Source organism: Dromiciops gliroides, chromosome 4 (assembly GCF_019393635.1).
Source record: "Dromiciops gliroides isolate mDroGli1 chromosome 4, mDroGli1.pri, whole genome shotgun sequence".
NCBI lineage: Eukaryota > Metazoa > Chordata > Mammalia > Microbiotheria > Microbiotheriidae > Dromiciops > Dromiciops gliroides.
In genome coordinates, this window is record NC_057864.1 from 34242515 (window position 1) to 34261113 (window position 18599).

General features: G+C 59.4%; 2 protein-coding genes across 3 annotated transcripts in view; one reads left to right on the top strand and one right to left on the bottom strand.

Moving 5' to 3' along the window:
- The first annotated feature begins 979 nt into the window (after positions 1–979).
- ELOVL1 (ELOVL fatty acid elongase 1) lies at positions 980–6393 on the top strand. Of its 2 annotated transcripts, none has more exons than XM_044003630.1 (8): positions 980–1268; positions 4194–4256; positions 4338–4528; positions 4735–4815; positions 4921–4977; positions 5064–5169; positions 5272–5408; positions 5644–6393. In XM_044003630.1, exons 2-8 carry the CDS (start codon positions 4211–4213, stop codon positions 5854–5856), a joined length of 831 nt encoding a protein of 276 aa, XP_043859565.1. In that variant the 5' UTR covers positions 980–1268; positions 4194–4210; the 3' UTR covers positions 5857–6393. The 2 variants fall into 2 exon arrangements, with proteins under 2 accessions (XP_043859565.1, XP_043859566.1); XM_044003631.1 differs by lacking the exon at positions 980–1268 and adding an exon at positions 3586–3604.
- A 109-nt stretch (positions 6394–6502) lies between these two features.
- Positions 6503–18599, bottom strand: part of LOC122754564 (thrombopoietin receptor-like) — a 35502-nt gene continuing 23405 nt past the window's right edge. The window contains exons 12-18 of the mRNA XM_044003100.1: positions 8662–8852; positions 8392–8537; positions 8023–8251; positions 7736–7932; positions 7505–7599; positions 7109–7337; positions 6503–7014 (exon numbers count right to left, since the gene is read on the bottom strand). Of these exons, the coding sequence (XP_043859035.1) occupies positions 6592–7014; positions 7109–7337; positions 7505–7599; positions 7736–7932; positions 8023–8251; positions 8392–8537; positions 8662–8852 (1510 nt within the window). The 3' untranslated portion in view covers positions 6503–6591. The remainder of the gene's footprint in view (positions 7015–7108; positions 7338–7504; positions 7600–7735; positions 7933–8022; positions 8252–8391; positions 8538–8661; positions 8853–18599) is intronic.

Sequence of the window (18599 nt, forward strand, 5' to 3'; positions counted from 1 at the left end):
TCAGATGAACTCTGGCTACTGAAGAAGGTGACCAGGATGTTGAGAATCCTTGGATTTGAGAGTTGGAAGGGAACTCAGAAGCATCTAGGTTTACCCCCACACAAAAGAAATCCCTGCTGCAATATACAAGTGGTTCTTAGTCCTCTGCTTGAAGACCTCCAAGGATGGGGAGCTCACCACCTCTTGAGGCAGCCAGCCCCTGGGATCACTCTAGATGTGGGGAAAATTCTTAATAGCAAGACTCTGAAACTTCTCCTGTAACTCTCGGTTTTGTCCCCCGCGGTGCAGAGAAACAAGGTAGATTCCCTCCTCAATATGAGAGCTCCTTCCACGCTTGAGGCCAGCTCAGAATGAGGGTTAGCTCTCTGTCCCATCCGAGTGTTCTCCAAGCTAAACATGCCCAGTGTCTCCGAGAGACTCCTAACCCCCGCCATGACAGTATCAGAACGTTGGGCGCCATCCGAGCCTGATGCGAATAGCTTCGAGTGAGGTTTATATGGGATTGGCCTTGGCCTTGGAGATGTTTCAGATCACAGCTGGCTGGCATCATGGCCTTAGAACTGGAAGGAGCCTTGAAGGCCAAGGAGTCTGAGGCCCTCGTTGTACAGATGAAGAACCAGGCCCGTAGAAGGTCCCAGTCGGGTGGGCCGGACTCGAGAGCTTGTCAGTGGGGGGGCAGGGGGAGCGCAGTAGGCTGGACCGAACCGTCGGGGCAGGGCCGCTTGGGGAGGGGGGGGTGCTGGGCCAAAGCTTCCGGGCGGGCGAAGATCGTACCCCCTTCCCTCTTAGGCCCCTCCCCCGAGGCCGGGGTGGGCCGGGCCGAGCCGGGCTGGGCTGGGCCGGGCTGGCCAGGCTGAGCTGAGCTGAGCCGAGGCCCGCCCTCCCAGCCCTCCCAGCCCTCCCAGCCCTCCCAGTCCTCCAGGCCCGGGCCGGCCCAATCAGCGGCGCCCCCGCCCCTCGGGCCCGGCCTCGGCGCCCTCCCCCTGGGGTGACAGAAAGTCGGCGGCAGCTCCGGGAGCAGGAGGAGGCGGAGGAGGAAGTGGCGGCCGGGCTGGCCCTGGGACGGACCGACGGACGTCCTGACCGACTGACCGACGGACTCCCCTGGCCCTGGCCCTGGTGCCGGGCGCGCCCCCCTCCTGCTCGCCCCGGCCTGGCCCTCCAGTAGCTGGTCCGCCTCCGCCCCCCCAACCCCCGCCCCCGGCCCCTGCCCGTCCGGCCGTCCCACCGCCCGCCCCGCGGAGTTCTGCGCGCGCTCGCTCGGCCCGGTGAGTTCCTGGGCCCGGGCGGGGCAGGCGGGGCTCGGGCTCCGGGCGCGGCTCGGCGCGGGGGCAGGCGCGGGGCGGGAGGGCGGGGTTCCGCATATCTGCCCCTCTCTCTCGGGACCGGGATCGGGCTCCCCTTCCCCATGTGCCCCTTCCCCCCCCCGCCTCTGCCGTCTCCGCTCCCCCCCGGGGGCCCCAGCTGGGCCCTCCTCCCGCCCTCCCCCCCTTCCCGTCCTCCCCGTCCCGTGTTCCCTCTCCCCGACCGGCCCGGGCCGGAAGGGTAGCGAGGCAGAAGGGGGAGGGGGCCCGAGGCTGGCGGCGCCGTGGGGGGTGGGGTAGGGCCGCCTGGCTCCCCACTGGGAGCGGCCCTGGGCCTGCTCCGAACTCAGGTGGGGAGGAGCACGTGTGCGTGCGAGTGTGACCCTGACCGTGACTGGCACTGCGAGAGCGAGCCCGGGACGGGGACCGCGCCGCGGGCATGTGCGAGTGAGCGGACCGGGACCCGCCCCGAGGCCGCTGGGGACACAAACTTCCCCTTCAGGTGGCGCCCGCCCCCACGGCCGAGGCGAGCCCTTGTCCGGCATTCTAGGCCTCTGAGACTCCCAGCAGGGACTCGCTGGGTCAGCCTTCCTGCCTCCCTTATCACTCTGGGGGAGGAGGGAGGAGGCAGAGAGGCAGGGTTCTGGAGGGGCGTGAAGGGGTTGGAGGGCGCTCTGGCTTGAGCCTGGCAGAATGCCAGGGAGCCCAGCCTAGGCACCCTGGCCTCTGGCCATCAGTTGGTCCTGCCCACAAGTTCTTGTTGAGCACCTGCCCCAGAGGGCTGAGAAGGGAACAGCCCATTTGACCCGCAGGCTTGCAGAGTACCCCCTCCTCCCTTTGTCGGCATTAGGGATGAGGCAGGCAGTTGGGGTTGAGGCCCAGCAGGGGTGTTTGGGGCCTGCCCTGGCTCTCCTTTTCCTTCTGCTGGGCAACAGTGTTGGGGTGTGCAGGCCAATGCAAGGATTTCTCAGTCCCTTCCTCTGGGAATCATTCATTCATGAATAAATTCATGGGTTCCTTAAGCATGCCCTGTGTACTGTACTGGCACTGTGCTGAGCAGAGGATGTACAAAGATGCACATGAAAGTCCCTGCCCTCTGGGACCTGCCAGTCTCCCCAGGGATGCCATATACACGCGGACAAATACAAAACTCAGACAGCTAAGGGGGCTGGTGGGGGTTGGGAGAGACACCAGCAGCTGGGAGGATGGACCGGATGGATAACCCTTCCAGGTGGAGATCTGGGATCCGTCCCCTGACTGAGCTGAGCCTTGAAGGCAGCTCAGACTTAGGTGGAAAGGTAAGGTGTTCCAGGCATAGGGGACTGCTGCTTACAATGGCATGGAGATGGGAGATGATGCAGTGTCATGTATGAGGAAGCCCAAGGCCAGTTGGTTAGATTTAAAGGGCATGAAGAAGAGAGACATACAATAGATGTGGAGTGAGAGGCCGGAGCCTGCTTGTGAAGGGCCTTTTTAAATGCCAGTGAAAATTTGTGGCTCAGGCAGTAGGGAGCCAGTGCATGCTATGGCCCTACCTGTGTGTTGTGTGTGTTTGAGTTTGAGAGAGAGACATCTCTATCTGGTTTTCTGCATCTTTTATGGGTTCCCTGCATGCGTCTGCTGCCCACTCTCAGCTCTACAGCCCACTGGTGGCTCAGTTTGTCTTTGTTCTGTGTATCTGGGCCTGGCTAGTGGCCAGTCAGGGAATTCCGGAGGGCCCCTTGGTGGCTGCCCCTCCTCTGACATTCCTGCCTGCTTGTTGGGACCCCTCCCTCCGGGAAGGGGTGATTTGGGGGTGGCTGCTCCCCTCCCCCTTACATGCCAGGGACTCCTGCCACCCACTCGGAAGAGGGAGCTGCTCAGGGCTGGGGCCCATTGAAGGGCTCACTGCTCCCCACTTAACCCGGCCGAGGGCGAGCCGCCCCCTTGTCAGGTCACCCCAGGCTGGGGCCAGGTCCGGGGCTCAGCTAGTCAGTCGGTCTGAACTCCCAGCCCTTCCGGCCCGCCAGGCCCCCTTGAGGTGAGAGCCTGTTTGGCCAGTTGGGAATGTGGATGGGGAGGGGTCCAGCGACCGGGCCTACTACCGGGACCGGGGTAGTGAGTCCTTTCCCAATCCTGGCGGGCCCGGGCCACGCCCACCTGCTCCCCGTGTACCGCTCCCACAAGCGGCTGACCTGTGGCCCGGATCCTCCTTGGACCCGCCCTGCGAGGGTGGAGGGCGGGGCCGCTGCCTGATCTAGTCAGACAGGTGCAGCTGCTGGGCCGCGAGCACCTCAGTGCGGCCCGGGGAGCGCCTGGAGGTGGGTGAGGGCCGGATCGCGGAGGGGAGAGGAGAGTAAAGAGACAGAGAGAGAGAGGGAGGCAGGTGGGCCAGGCTGGCCGGCCAGCCGTGGGAAGGAGAAGGCTACAGCCCTGGGAGAAGGGAGCCAGCACCTGGGAGAGCAGAGCCGGGCTGGGCCAGGGCAGAGCCGGGAAGCAGCCGAGAAGGGGGGTGGAGGGGTAAGCACCTGGAACCAAGGACAAGGATCGGGGAGGGGGGGGCCGGGGGGCGCAGAGCATCACCCGTTCCCTGGCAGGTGAATGGGAGAGTGCCCCGGGAGGGAAGAGGAGGACCCCAGGCGCCCCTTGCCTTCTCGGCCCTGCTTGGGCCCTTCTCCACGCTCCCTTCTCGTGTTCCTCGAATCTATACCGGCTCTCCTCCCCTCTCCGCGCTCCCGGCCTCCCGTCTACTTCCTTCCCCACATTTGCTGTTTCCACTCTTCTTGAGCTCGGTCATCCAGAGGACCCAGGCATCCCTGGGCAGCTTATTCATAGCCCTCCACCTATGGGGCAGCGGGATGTCTGTGGACCCTTTCTGACCCTCGCCCCTCCCTTCCCTTTCCTTCCTAGAAGCCCAGCCAGCCAGGATGGAGTCCTTAACGAATTTGTACCATGAGGTGATGAAGACAGCAGGTGAGCCAGTCCCTCTGACCTCTCCCCATGCCCCACCCCCAAGCTCCCCCAGGTCCTCATCCCTTGTTTGTGTACCCACAGACCCCCGGCTCCAGGGCTACCCCTTGATGGACACCCCGCTGCTCATGACCTCCATCCTCATTGCCTATGTCTACTTCGTGCTGTCCTTGGGGCCCCGGCTGATGGCCAATCGCAAGCCATTCCAGCTTCGAGGCTTCATGGTGGTGTACAACTTTTCCCTGGTGGCTCTCTCCCTCTACATAGTCTATGAGGTGAGGGGAAGGGCCCTTGTCCTGGAGGGGCACATTTTGCCCTGCTGTCCCTCTCTCCTCGTCCCCTGTCCGCAGTGGACCAAAAAGGGGCATATCCAGCTTGGTGAAAGGCAAGGGTGGGCACAGTAGAGCCCTCCGAGGGTCTTGGGTTGTCAGAGGAGGGAGATGGCCCCTCTGACCAGCTTCCCCCGCTTCCTTCCCCCAAGTTCCTGATGTCTGGCTGGCTGAGCACCTACACGTGGCGCTGTGACCCTGTGGATTATTCCCAGAGCCCTGAGGCCCTTCGGGTGAGCTGAACTCTGGGTGGGGGTGGAACTGGAGTGCCTTGGAGTGTGGGAGACAGACCTGGCCAGGGGGCCTCACTGGGGGGTCTCCTTCCTTCCACTTTGCAGATGGTCCGTGTGGCTTGGCTCTTTCTCTTCTCAAAGTTCATTGAGTTGATGGACACGGTGAGTGTTGATGTGTTTGGGGCCTGGGCTGGCCCGGGGCAGGGTGGGAAAGCCTGGCCCCGCTGACCACTACCCTTCCCCTCCAGGTAATCTTCATTCTGCGAAAGAAGGACGGCCAGGTGACTTTCTTGCATGTCTTCCATCACTCGGTGCTGCCCTGGAGCTGGTGGTGGGGCATTAAGGTGGCCCCAGGTGAGGAGGGGAATAGAACAGCCATGGGATGGGGGAGGCTGCTGGGAGTTAGCACTCAGACCTCACACTGATCCTGTCTCCCTGCTCTCTGCCGCTTCCCAGGAGGAATGGGCTCCTTCCATGCCATGGTGAACTCCTCGGTCCATGTGGTCATGTACCTTTATTATGGGCTGTCTGCCTTAGGCCCGGCTGCCCAGCCCTATCTCTGGTGGAAAAAGCACATGACTGCTATCCAGCTGGTGAGAGAAGTAGCTCCCCTTGGGTCCTCTCCCCTGCAGCCTCCTGCCTTTCCCAGCCCTCATCTAGCTATCCGCCCCCCATCTCTCTCCTGCCCTCTCCCTGCACCTCCCACCCCATGTCTCTCCATCCCTCCATCTCTCTGCCTGCCTCCCAGTCCTCCCAGCCCCTGCATTTCCCACCCCACCTCTCTCCCTGCTGACCCCCGTCCTGAGCCTGGCCCTCTCTCCCCTGCAGATCCAGTTTGTGCTGGTTTCCTTGCACATCTCTCAGTATTATTTCCTGCCCAGCTGTGACTACCAGTACCCTCTGATCATCCACCTCATCTGGATGTACGGCACCATCTTCTTTGTGCTCTTCTCCAACTTCTGGTATCACTCCTATACAAAGGGCAAGCGGCTGCCAAGGGCTGCCCAGCAGAACGGGGTGCCCAAAGTCAAGGCGAACTGAGCCAGGCTGGCCTCACCCACCACCTAAGTGCCTCAGGGCTGCACTGAGGGCAGCCATCACATTTGGGCAGGGGGTCTGCGGATCCCGTCTCAGTCTCTGCGGCTGGGTCACAGGACCCGGCTAGAGCAGGGGGACAGAGCAGGACCCTCTCCTCTTCCCACGAGCTGGCACACAGGGACCACAACCGCCCCCCCCCTCCCCGTACCTTACCCCTAACTACAGGGGCTCCCTTGCCCTCTGCCACAGCACAGCCCTGGGGGTGGGAGTGCAGCTTGAGCTGGACATGCCCCCTTCCCCTCCACCCTGGGCCAACCTGTCTGGGGAAAGGGACTGCTCAGGGCTGGCCCCAACCACAGGCCTATGGCCTTTTAACTTTCTCACACTGAAGAGGTCAGCAATAATCTCCCCTTGGTCACCGGGGACTTGGTTCTCACCCCACATCTGCCCTGCTGCTGGAGGGGCTCAGGGCAGGGAGAACATGGCCCACAGGGGCTGCTCACTCACACGTGTCTTAATTAAAAGTGACAGGAAACATCAGTGGCTTGGAAGTGTGCTGTGTGTGTAGGGGGCAGAGTTGGGTGGCACTGCCAGTGCCTGTGTATGAAGAGAGCCTGCACTTTCTCCAGGCTGGGGTCGCTGTGGGGGGCAGGACAGAGGAGAGATCGCAGCAGGGGGACAGGTGTCTTTATTAGAAAAATAAAACCCAGTGGGCAGGGGAGGGAGCTGGGACCGGCCTCAGCGGATGCCCTGGTGGATGAGGCTGCTCTTGGCCGCACTTGCCTTCTCCCGCTCCCGCCGCTGCGCAGGGTCCAGCTCAAAGCAGCGCCACAGGCGCAGGGTCTCATCGGCGGCAGCCGAGGCCACGGTGCAGCCATCAGGGCTCATGGTCAAGCTCAGGACTCGGGCCGTGTGACCTTTGAGCTCGGCCACCTTGGCCATGCTTGGGTATTTCCAGATGACCAGCTGGTTCTGGGCAAAGCCATGGCCAGAGATGAGTTCTTTGTAGTGTGGGGACCAGAGGATGGCGCACACCTGGGACTGGGCATCCACGGCACTGAGACATGCTCCTGAGCAGACGTTCCAGATGCGGATGTGACGGTCGCTGGTGCCGCCTCCAGTGGCCAGCACATTGGACTGCCAGGGACACCAGGCCACAGCCTAGTGGGGAGGGCAGGGAGGAAAGAAGGGGTTAGGAGAGTGCCCGCCTCCCTTAGGGCTGGACTGTCTCACCTCGGGCCACCTGGCCTCTTACCTTGACTGCACCCACGTGCTGAGTGAAGGTCTGCAGGGGCCCCCAGGCCCCATCGGTCGGAGCGCTGGGCCACACGTTCACCAAGTTGTCGTTGCCACCACTGGCCAGGTATCGGCCATCAGGGGCCCAACGGAGGCCACACACTTCCTGGCTGTGTCCGCTCAACGTGGCCACGTGGTGTTCTGCCACTCGGACATCATGGTGATGGACGTGGCCAGACCGAGACCCGCTGGGAGGAGAGGACACAGCTAAGGGCCCTGGGGGAAAGGGTCCCCATCTGTTTAAACACCCCTGCACCCCCACCAAGGACCATGATGATGTCTGCCTGTGAGTGATAGAGGGAGCATGCCTGACGGGGGGTGGGCCTTCAAAGAGGGATAAGGGCCCAGCTCAGACCTGGAGAGGATGTAGCTGTTCCAGGCCAGCGCGCCCACACGTGCCGAGTGGCTGCTCATGTTCCGGAGCCGTTTCTGCTGCTGGACGTCCCACAGCTGGGAAGGGAAGGGAGGCAGGTTTGGGAATCAAAGGTCCTTCCTCAGGCTCCTTGCTTGGGGGGGGGGGGGAATGGTTCAGGGGTTCCCTGTCTTGCTGAGGGCCCCCCTCCCCCTCAGGAGCTCCAGCCCTCACCTGAACCTCTGCGTTGCTGGTACCCACAGCCAGGTAGTTTCCCTCCTTGATCCAGGCCACGGAGGACACGTAGTCCCCGGGCCGCTCGGTCTGCAGCAGCTGCAGGATCTCCCCTGAGCCTGCGCTCCACAGGTACACAGACGTGTCCAGAGCCACGGCCAGCACGTTGCCACAGCTCCAATCCATGAGGTTGAGGTCTGAGGCCAAGAGCAGAAGGCAGCTGGACCCAGGGTTCCGAGCCCTCCTGCCCTCAACGCCCCCCACCCCCCACTTTGCGAGCCACTCACAGTAGTCATTGCGGATCTCAGGGGCGTCAAGGATTCGGTCGGGAAGGGAGGGGATGTAGCGGCAGCTCTTCTTCCTGCTGGAGCCTGGGGTGGCCTTCTGGCTGTACAGAACGCGCAGGCTGTTCTGATAGCCCTCTGGGGCGTTTTGGGGCTTCCCGCTGAGCCGAAGGATCTTAGCTTCTTCCACATCAAAGCCATTCAGGTTCAAGGCCCAGGCTTTCTGCTGCTCCTGAGGGCAGGACTCAAGGTTAGGAAGGGGCAGGCCCAGTTCTGCGAAGGGCTGGGGGGGGGGGGGCCCTTGGAGCACACCCCCCCAGCTTCTCCCGGCATGCCCCCCCCCCCCCCCCCCCCGCGCACGCAAGCACGCACCTTCTTGGTGGGCGTGTTGTTGGCTGGCTGATTCTCCTTGCTCAGTAGGAAGCTGGCCACCTCCATTTGGGCTGCACTTCGATGGGGAATGTAGCGATCTCCTCCTGCCTTACTGGGGGTGCTCTGTGTCTTAGAAGCAGATTTGCCTGAGAAGACAGACAGAGGCTGGAAGGCTTGGCCCCTCCCCATGACCCCCAAGCCAGGCCAGGCTGCTAAAGTCTCTTCTCCACACATTCCATCAGGCCTGGCTCCTCAGCCATCCTCACTCACCAGGAGTCCGGCCCGGCGTCTTCCCAGAGCTGTGTGAGCGGTTGGCCGTGCGCATTGGGGAAGGGGGAGGCCCAGGAGTTTCCTTGGCTTTGCGCTGCCAACGGGCAGGGGGCGCATTGACAATTGACGTGTCCAGCTGGAGCAGGGAGTGCAGGTCATTCTCAAACACAAACTGAGCCATGATCGCGGACCTGGGAACAGAGAGGCCAGAAACCCTCAGAGCCCTCCCTCCTTCAGGAAGGCCTGGGCTGGGGGCTCTGAGGCTCCTGAGGCAGCAGGAAGAATGGTGACAAGCAGGGCACAGAAAGGGGCAGACTGAATAATGGGTAGAGAGGGGTGGTGAGGATGAGGGGATGGGCACTACTGCACTGCAGACACCTCAAAAGGCTGAAATCTCTTAAGATTCACTTTAAAGGGATAAATGGAAAGTCTAGAATTGGGTTCCAAAAATCAACAGCAGGGGCGGCTAGGTGGCGCAGTGGATAGAGCACTGGCCCTGGAGTCAGGAGTACCTGAGTTCAAATCCGGCCTCAGACACTTAACACTTACTAGCTGTGTGACCCTGGGCAAGTCACTTAACCCCAATTGCCTCACTTAAAAAAACAATCAACAGCCGCAGATTGTAGGGGACAGTGGGGCAGCAAGAAGGCACAGGTGTGGATTTTACCTTTGATAGAAGGAAAAAACAACTTCCTAAAAATGAGGCTGGGGATTTCTCTCCAAGAAGGGAAGGCTTGGGGCGGCTGGGTGGTGCAGTGGGTAGAGCACCGGCCCAGAAGTCAGGAGGACCTGAGTTCAAATCCGGCCTCAGACACTTGACACTTACTAGCTGTGTGACCCTGGGCAAGTCACTTAACCCTCATTGCCTCACAAAAAAAAAAAAAAGAAATTAGAAGGGAAGGCTTAGGGCTTTGGGGGGGCTGAAGCTGTTTTGAAAAATGCAGCAAGAGCTGCATTTCAATAAAATTGGTTTCCTTCAGAATGCTCTCCCTTGTATGCATTTTAAGAAACATTCTGCACGGGCTCAGTAGGTTTCACCAGATACAATGTCACAGGAATCCATGGCACAAAAAAATGAGGACTCCCTGCCCTAGAGAACAGAGTAACAGGAGGTTAATTACATAGCACTGTACTGTTATCTCATTGGACCTGGGAGGCAGGTGCTATTTTGCTCCCTGCCTTACAGATGAAGAAACTAAGCCTACAGTGGGAAGTTTAGTGAACTGGCCAGGGTCATACAGCCGGCTGCATTGGAACTCAGGGCTTCCAGACTCCAGACCAACACCCTGAGCTGCCCCCTGCTGTGAAATTTTTGAGGCGTAAAATGAAACTTGGAGGCCAAGCAGAGCTTCAGGCAGGAGCATGATGAAGAAGAAAGGGAGAGATTAGCAAAGTGCATAGAGTGCAGGGATCTGGGGTCAGGAAGACTCATCTTCCTGAGTTCAAATCTAGCCTCAGACACTTCCTAGCTGTGTGACCCTGGGCAAGTCACTCGACCCTGTTTGTCTCAGTTTCCTCATCTGTAAAACGAGCTGGAGAAGGAAATGGCAAATTACTCCTGTATCTTTGCCAAAAAAAACTCCCAATGGGGTCACAAAGAGTCAGATACAACTGAAAAGAGGCTGACTGAATTTTCCCGGAAGAAGCCCCCAGTCAAGGGTAGGAAGAAGACTGGGCCAAAGAGCCCTGGGACTAGGTCAAGGGCAGGACTGTGCTAGGAGTTGAACTGTGGGCCAGGGATATAAAGACAAACATGGAATAGTAGAGCAAGTGCTCCAGAAACTCGGCTGGTGTAGAATACACAGACCCTGAGGCCTGGCAGCAAGGGCACAGGCCTGAAAGCTCTTCAGGAAAAGGGCAGTGGAGGGGGTGCTAGAAGTGGCTTTTCTCAAAGGGAGGGATTCTAGGAGGCAAAGCTGGACCTAGGAGATGGAAGGCCAAGTGCAAAGCAATAACCAATAGACCTGCAGAGATCAGCTGAAGCCAGATGCTGAGGGGCCATTAATAAATGTCAACTAGCTGAGCCTCTATCTTCCTGTGGAGGTCATGGATGGGAAGTCCCAGCAGCATCTTGAGCAGAGGGGAGTGGTCAGTTTGGCATCTGTGGGAGACCAATTAGGAGGCTCCAACATCAGTGCAGGGGAGGGGAGGGGGGCCTATATTTAAGCCTAAGTGAAGAGAAAGGCCCAGTCTACTGATTTGGAGGGGGAGAAGGCAGCAGGAGCCACTCCTCTGCTCTCACTAAACAGCCACATCCCCGGCTTCTGGCCTCCCACTGCCTCAGTCAGGCCACGAACATTTAATAAGTGCCTACTATGTGCTAAACACTGGATCTTGGACCAACAAGCAAGGCAGCACTCAGGATTGGGGGGGGGGGGGATACTCTCACTTTTTACTCCTTCCTTGGTGACCTCCCATCAACTCCCATATTTTTAGACCCAGCTGTCCTTGGACAGCTCCATGGCCTCCACTCAGTCACCAAAAAGGTTTTCCCAAATTGAAAATAGGGACCATGTCATCCTCTCTACTTAAAACTCCAGTAGTTCCCCACTGACTTGATCGAGGGCCAAGTACAAACTTCTCAAGGCTCCTTTTTAAAGCCCTGCCCACCAGGGTTCCAAACCACCTTTCCAACCTCAAGAGAGTCCACACACTCTCTGGCCCGGCCAAACCAGTCTGCTTACTCACCTCCCATCTCCAAGCTTTTGCCCAGGCTGTGGCCCATGCCTGGAATTCCTGCCCTCCTCCTCCTCCCCTCAACCTCTTAGAAGCCCTAGCTTTTTCCCAAGTTCAGTTCTGGGGTTGCCTTCTCTATGAGGTCTCACCCCCCTCCCCACAAAGCCTGCATATTCTGGATATCCTTATGTCTACCATAGGGGGCTACTTCTCTCTCCTAGCAAGAAGTGAGGACAACAAACAGTCCTCTGCCTGCCCTATTGAGGCTTTCCCCACGTTCACATCCATGTCAGCTTGTCGTGGTGCCCAAGAACAGAGACGTCCAGATGTCCAGCACATTGCCCACAACACTACCGAGTCTAGCCTGACCCAGATTAAACCGCAACTGGGAAATATTTAACAAAATAAACATCATCACACAGCATTGTAAAAATAGGGGCCGAGGGTAGATAGATGGCACAGTGGATAAAGCACCAGCCCTGGATTCAGGAGGACCTGTGTTCAAATCCGGCCTCAGACACTGGTCTTACTAGCTGTGTGGCCTTGGGCAAGTCACTTAACTCTCACTGTCCCGCAAAAAAATGAAAAATAAAACTAGGGACCCTTCCCTACTTATTATATGTGTGTCCGACCTCACAACCCTTGAGCACCCCCACTCTGACTCAGTCTCTGCTCCTCTGGTCCCCCTCCCCAGGAGCATCGCCTCGCCCACCCCTCAGAACCCCCCCTTTCCGTTTTTGTTTTTTTTCAAACTCTAGCCACGCCCCCTGCATGCACAGAATGGGACGCCTCAGCTCAGCTCTGCTCTTCTGGCCTAGATTGGAGCTTGCCATCCCCTCGAGCTGGCTGCCATACTTCAAGGCTCCACTCTCCCCTCCCAGTCACCCCCTGAGCTAGGCTCCCCCCACACCCCTCCCCCCCGCCCCCGGCCCACCACGGGGCTCCTTTCTGGGTCTCGGTTTCCATTTCCGAGAAGAGCCTGCCCACGCAGCACCGGCGCCGAAATAAGGAACGCAACACTCCGCCCCGGGAGCCCCTCACCCCTCGGGCCGGCCGCATCCTACTCGCCCTGGGGCGGCCTCTTCGGACCCTGGAGCGGCGCCGGCGGACCGCTCCGCCTCGGGCCTTTCCGCCCACTCTCACTCGGAGACCTCAGTGGCCCACGGGCTCCACCATCCTCGCCACGATCGTGTCGGAGCGTCTGCACAGCAAGCCCTGATCTCTCTCTAACCCTGGCTTCCGCTTCGCCTCCGTCCGGGACGGCACACATTCGGCATCCCCAGCCCTCCGCCTCCCCCCTACCCACCCCGGTGCCCGATCGCCTCATACCTCCGCCCGGTCTCGCTTCGTCCTCGGCCGCTACCGCAGCCTCCTCCACTGCCCGTGCAGGCTGGGCGTTTCCGGCCGTCGCCATTTGAAGGCACCCGCCGCGTTCCCATTGGCCGCTTCAAATCCAACGGCTGCAACTGCCGTCCGCCATTGGCTCCAGGACTTGGGGCGGGACTTCCGCCGAGCCCCTCCTTCCTCGCGAGAGGCCAACCACAGCCAGGCAGGGGGCATGGTGAAGAAAGCCGGAGAGGCGGAGACGCCGGCAGGGGCGAGCCCGGACTAGGGGCTAGGGCCAGTGAGGAACTGGGGCTAAGGTGAGGGCGGGGTCTCATGAGAGACGAGGCCAATGAGAGACCAAGGCTGAGGCTAAGGCGGGGATAGGGCGGGGTCACATCGAGGATGGGGCCAATGAAGAGCCGGGCCTGAGGCAGAGGCGGCCGGTGTATGTGTGTATGGTGCCTAACGAGAGACCTGGGTAGCCAAGGGGGCGTGTCGAAGCTGAGACAGAGACTGGCCAGAGGGCGGGGCCAACGGACGGGCCACAGTCGGTGTGGGGCGGGGCCAAGCGGGTCAGCGGTCGGAATTCGGGACCTCTCTTCAAAACTCCAACCCCCAAGTCTCTAGGCTGTGTGGTGCAAGGGCCTGAATCCTGCTGCCAGGGGCATCCCCAGTCTCGGCTTGAATACACGCAGGGACGGGGAGCTCATCACCTTGCCAAAGAGCCCATTTCACCTGGCTGAAGCTCTCGGTGTCCAGTCTTTTCACGGACAACATCCAGCCGGACTCGATGTCCCTGCAGCACCCCCCCCCCAATTCTTCAAACCCTTAGGGCATCTCTTCTTCCCTTGGGTTTGGGGTTAGGGTTTGAGTTGGTCCCGGTTCACCCGAGCTCAGCCACAGACCTGTCGGTCCATATGACCCCAGACTGGGGTCCCAACACACCCACAGCCCACTCCCGGATTTCATGGTCCTAGCTCCTTGTCCCCCTCTTTGTGACAATGCCTCATAAGGGGCTTGGACTTAGGTCATCTCTACGGGAGGAAGGAGGCAGGAAGCGCATGGCGACTCGAAAGGCCCAAAGGACCTGGGTTCCGGTCTTGCCTCTGATGGTTGTATTACCTAGGCAAACCGCAGGCCTCATTTTCCTCATCTATAAAATGAGGGGGTTGGACTAGGGGCCTCTGGGGTCCTTCCAGTTCTGGAGCTAGGCTCCTATAAGGTCTCTTTCCGTCCGAATCCTAGGGAACCCCAAGCCCTCCCGGTCCCACGGAGCACTGGCGATGGGGAGTTCTGGGAAGCTTCCGAGCAGGAAAGCAGCCAGGGAGAGGACTTCTGTGGCTTGGCACATTTGATGAGACAAAGGCCCCTTGGAGGTGGTGGTGGGGGGCAGCCTTAATACTTTGGAGGAGGGAAGGAAATGTTGCACAGAGGAAGCTTTAGATGTTTTAGACTGGTGCCAGGGCTGGAAGTCTGCTACTCTGAAATTTAGTCCCAGAGGGCTGCCCGGGACATTAAGAGGGTGAGGGAGTGGATGAAATAATTAACGGATAAAAGAATGAAAAGCATTTATGAAGCACTCAGCTGAGCATTGGGGATAAGGGTAAGAGTCCCTTCCCCCAACAAGCTCTCCTTCTAATGGGGAAGACAGTGCAGATGGGGTGGGGGGGCCCTTTGGTCCAGAAAGTTCCTGTGAAGGGTGACCAATGGCAGGTTTGATTTGATCTCTGATCCAGAAAGGAGGGTGGAGGGAAGCGACTGGTGAGACAGTGAAGAGGATGGAGGGAAGCGACTAGTGAGACTGTGAAGAGCGGGGAGGGAAACGAAGCCCCGGGAAGGGAGCAAAAAATTTGCCCAGACTCCTACAGTCATCATCAGAGACTGGACTTGAACATGGTCTGCCTGACTGGGAGGCCAGTTCTCCCTCTCCAGGCCACACCACCTCTCTTTTAGGAAGCTTTCCTAATGGAAGAGCTGTCCAAAAGTGGCCTGGGAAGGGAGGGAGTTTCCTGTCCCGATGGTCTTCAAGGGGAGACTTGTTGGTGATGCTGCAGGGAGGGCCATGGACATTCTGGGGCTCAGAAGATAGAGCTCCCAGCTTGGCCAGTTTATTTTTTTTTTCAGGGAGGGGCGGGGGTGAGGAGGCAATGGAAAAGCTGGGGGAAGGGTCCTGAATTCAGTCAGCCGGAATCTGGACTTGGTTTTGTGGATGATGGAGGTTGGGGGAGGGGGGAATGACACCATAAGGTTTCTGAGTCAGGGCATGACATGATCCAACCTGGGCTCAAGATGAATCTGTCAGCATCCCAGGCATTGTTTGGAGGGAGGAGCCTGGAGGCAAGGAGACTAATGAGGACCGATTTACCCAACTGGTACCCATTCCTAGATCTTGGGAGGAAGTGGTAAATCAGAGTCACAAGCCACTCAACCAGCATTTATTAAGTATCTGCCATGTGCCTGGCACTGAGCTAAGCAGTGGCGATACAAACATGAGTCCCTGCCCTCAAAGGGCTTTGATTCTAGAGGTAGAGGCTTGATGGGAGCTGGCTAACCCTTCCCCCCAAGCCCATGCAAAGATCTGGAAACCATTGTGCAGGGTGACTGGCTCATGGTCACTGCTGGGCTTCAGATGAGACAGCCCCAGGAGCAAGTGTGGGGAGCTGAGCTCCTGAATCAGTGCCTTATCTTGGGTGCACACTTCTCCGGTCATGGCTAATGAAAGGTTCTTTCGGTGGATTCTGAGGGTTTTGTGTCGAGCTTTTTTTGGACCTAAGCCGGCAGGAGAGGCCTCAATGAAGCTGAGGTGGTCAGCCCAGGCCTGATTTTGGGGAAGGGCGTCTGGACTGGGATCTGGAAGGAAACCAGGCACTTGGAAAGGTGGAGGTGAGGAGGGAGGCCGTTCCAGGCGGCCAGTGCAAAAACAGAGCCCAGAAAGGGAAGGGACCTTGTGGAGGAAGGCACCAGCATCACCCAGCCCTGTGGAGAACAAAGGAAGCATGGCTGGGACTTGGCAGCTGACCAAGGGTGTGAAGGATGAGGATAGGAGAGGGGCTGGAGGGGGACAGGGTGCTCAGAAGGATGGTGGCCCAAGGAGGCAGGCAGGGGAGCTGAGAGGTGAGGGCAGTGGAAAAGGCCTGGGAAACAAGGCAGAAAGCAAGCACACACACAGATGTTTGTGAGCACGCTGGCCACGAGGCACTAAGGGGCCTCCAGGTGGGAGCCAGGCTAGAGCTGGAGGAGCCCACAGGGAATGGGCAGCCCTCTGCTGTCAGAGCCAACAGAGCAGGCTCTTGGCAGGAGATCAAAAACTTCTTAACTATCTGACCTGCTCAAGAGGCCACAGGGAACCAGGCCAGCTGTCCTTGGGTACAGAAAGAACTGACATATGGAGGAACCAGGTTTGTTCTGCTTGCCCTCATAGGGGGTGGAAGGAAGCTGCAGAGAGGCAGGCCGAGGAAACCTGCTAACAGCCACCTCCAGGAGGCAGAGGCTGTTCTGGAGGAGGTGGGCTCTCCCTCCTTGGAGGCCTGCCACCAGAGGGAATGGCTGCACCCTGGGGCAGGTCCCTGTTAGGGACACTGCAGATACAAAGCTCTTTGGGGGGCTTCTCTGCCCATGAGAGGCTTTAAGTCTCAGAAATTCAAGAATTCTCCTTTCTGTTTCTCCCTGTTTCTCAAAGGCTCTCCACCACCTGGCTTCACCCTATACATCACACCATGGGCCCTGGGTTAGCCTGGCAGGTCTGCTCACTGTCTCTCCCCCCCCCCCCACCCCGAAGTCCACTACTATGCAATTTGGTGTTGGCCCAAGGGTCCAGAGGCCTGGATCTGAATCCTCCTTCTGACACTGGCCATCTCTGAGGCTGTTTGCTCCTCTGTGAAACTGGTGGGGGCATGGGCGGGGCGGGAAGCTACTGGTAGAGGCCTCTTAACTGAGAAAGGAGCAGGCTCTAGAGGCCTGGTGTCCTTCATGTGCCACCGTCCCCAGCTCTGACAGCTTACCCCTTCTCTGAGCCTCCCCCATGCATGGCACTGGTCACTGAGGCTGTCCTTCTGTGCTGGGCCCAGTGCTGGGACCAGTGAAGGTGAGCAAACCTTAAGTCCTGAGAGGGGACAGGACTTGGCTTTCCCAAGGCCACACAAGACTGGAAGTCAGAGATGAAAGCCAGCTGGGCCTTCCTCATTCCTATGCTGGTGGTGGGCCCCTAGCTCTCCCCGACACCTGCTGTGACCAGCAGTGCCACTCTCTAGAGACAGCTCCCACCTGGCCTTTTGGGCTCCTCATTCCTCACCCCCAGTCTTTGCTCAATCACCCTCATATGCTGACTCTGCTGTCGTGTGGCAGCAAGGCCCAGGCCAGGCTCCTCCCTGTGACAATGCACAAGGGTCTGATCCTCCCACAGTCCTGTGTCCCCCTCCCTGACCCAGCGTATAAGGCTCAATTGGTCATTCAAAGACACCTTTATTGAGCGGCAGTGTGAGAGACTCTAAGAAGCCTGTCAGATCACTGGCTCCAGCTGGATGGATGGGCATGTGCGTAAGAGGCGCTTCCTGTTCTGTCCACAGGTCCGGGGGGTGGGACAGCCCCCAGGTGCTTCGGAATAAAGCTCAGGCTCCTAGGGTTGGCCACTCTGAGGCCAGATGGCTGCCGAAGCAAAGCCCAGACCCAGGGAACCAGCAGCCAGCCTTGTTCAGGCTTCCACAGTGGGAAGTGGTATTGGGCTGGGCCCAGGGAGAGAGGGCCGGCTTGGCCACAACTGGGCTCTGTGGGGCTGAGGTCTTCTGGGAGGGGGAAGAGCAGCAGATAGAAGGCTTGTTCAGGAGATGGGAACATGGTCAGGGCAAGGGCCCCACTCTGGGAGACGGGGTCAGTAAGCTGAGCTGGAGCTCACTTGGGAAAGCAGAGGGGAGAAGGGGGTCACTGGCAGGCATTCATGCACAGGGGCCCCAGGGAAAGGCACTTTGTCCAAGGTCTGGTGGCAGCGACTCGAGGGGGGCAGAGGCTGGGACAAGTGAGGCAGGTAGGAGTAGTTGTCGATGTGGGTGGTGGGGCCAAGCTCAGAATGGGAAGGGGCTGGGGGGGATGGTGGGGACCATGGGCCCAGGCAGCCAGCCTGCAGCAGCACCGGGTAGTCCAGCTGGGACTGGCCATCCACGGCCTCAGAAAGGACCTGCAGGAGGCTCGGCTCCTCTTCATCTACTCCTGAGGCTGCGGCCTTGGGCTAGAAGAGATGGGGTCAGGGACTGTGAGGGAGGAATCAGATCTGATCAGGAATCCCAGGAGACATGGGCATCACTCACCTGGCTCAGGGAAGCTGGGGGCTCAGTGAGAAAGCCCCCCAGGACCCGATGCAGGTCAGGAAGTGGAGGCCACAGGGTCTGCCGTAGGGCCCTGCACAGGGAGGGAGGGTGAGATAGGCATTGCTGGTTGGGGGGGGGGCAGGGGGAGGTTAAGTAAAAGGGACAGTGGGGAGGGGGCAGCAGTGAGTTCCCAGGATTCCTGTACTCTAGGATCTGAGCTCTTCCAACAGTAGCCTGCTGCCCACCTGGGCAGATAGCCTCCCACCAGGATGGTGCCACTGCCTGTGTATGCTGGGTCCTGGTGTACCTCATTTCAGGCTTCAAAAGTCACCCCACTAGTGTGTTCTAGGAACATGGTGTCCCATCCCTCCCCATCAACTGGCCCAGAGCCCACTGTCCTCTCTCAAGCCTTTCCACAGTTTGAAGTAGGGCCAGGACAGCAGGGCTGGCTAGTGTCTGCTGCCCAGGAGCTGCCGGGGGCAACGGAAGAACCAGGGTCCAGTGCCATCTTGTAGGGCCATGGCCTTCTGGGACTAGGGCTCATCAGCCTCTCATCAGCTCTGCCCCCAGAAAGGAAGGGCCCACTTGGGCCTCCTGTCCTTGTTCCACCTGGGCTCAAGCCAAGGGACCAAAGTC

Bases quoted from the DNA above. Each gene is read 5' to 3' on its own strand.
- ELOVL1 (XM_044003630.1), top strand. From the start codon at position 4,211: ATGGAGTCCTTAACGAATTTGTACCATGAGGTGATGAAGACAGCAG. The intron at 4,529-4,734 runs GTGAGGGGAAGG...CCTTCCCCCAAG, and splicing joins CCCTCTACATAGTCTATGAG to TTCCTGATGTCTGGCTGGCT. The intron at 5,170-5,271 runs GTGAGGAGGGGA...GCCGCTTCCCAG, and splicing joins GGGCATTAAGGTGGCCCCAG to GAGGAATGGGCTCCTTCCAT.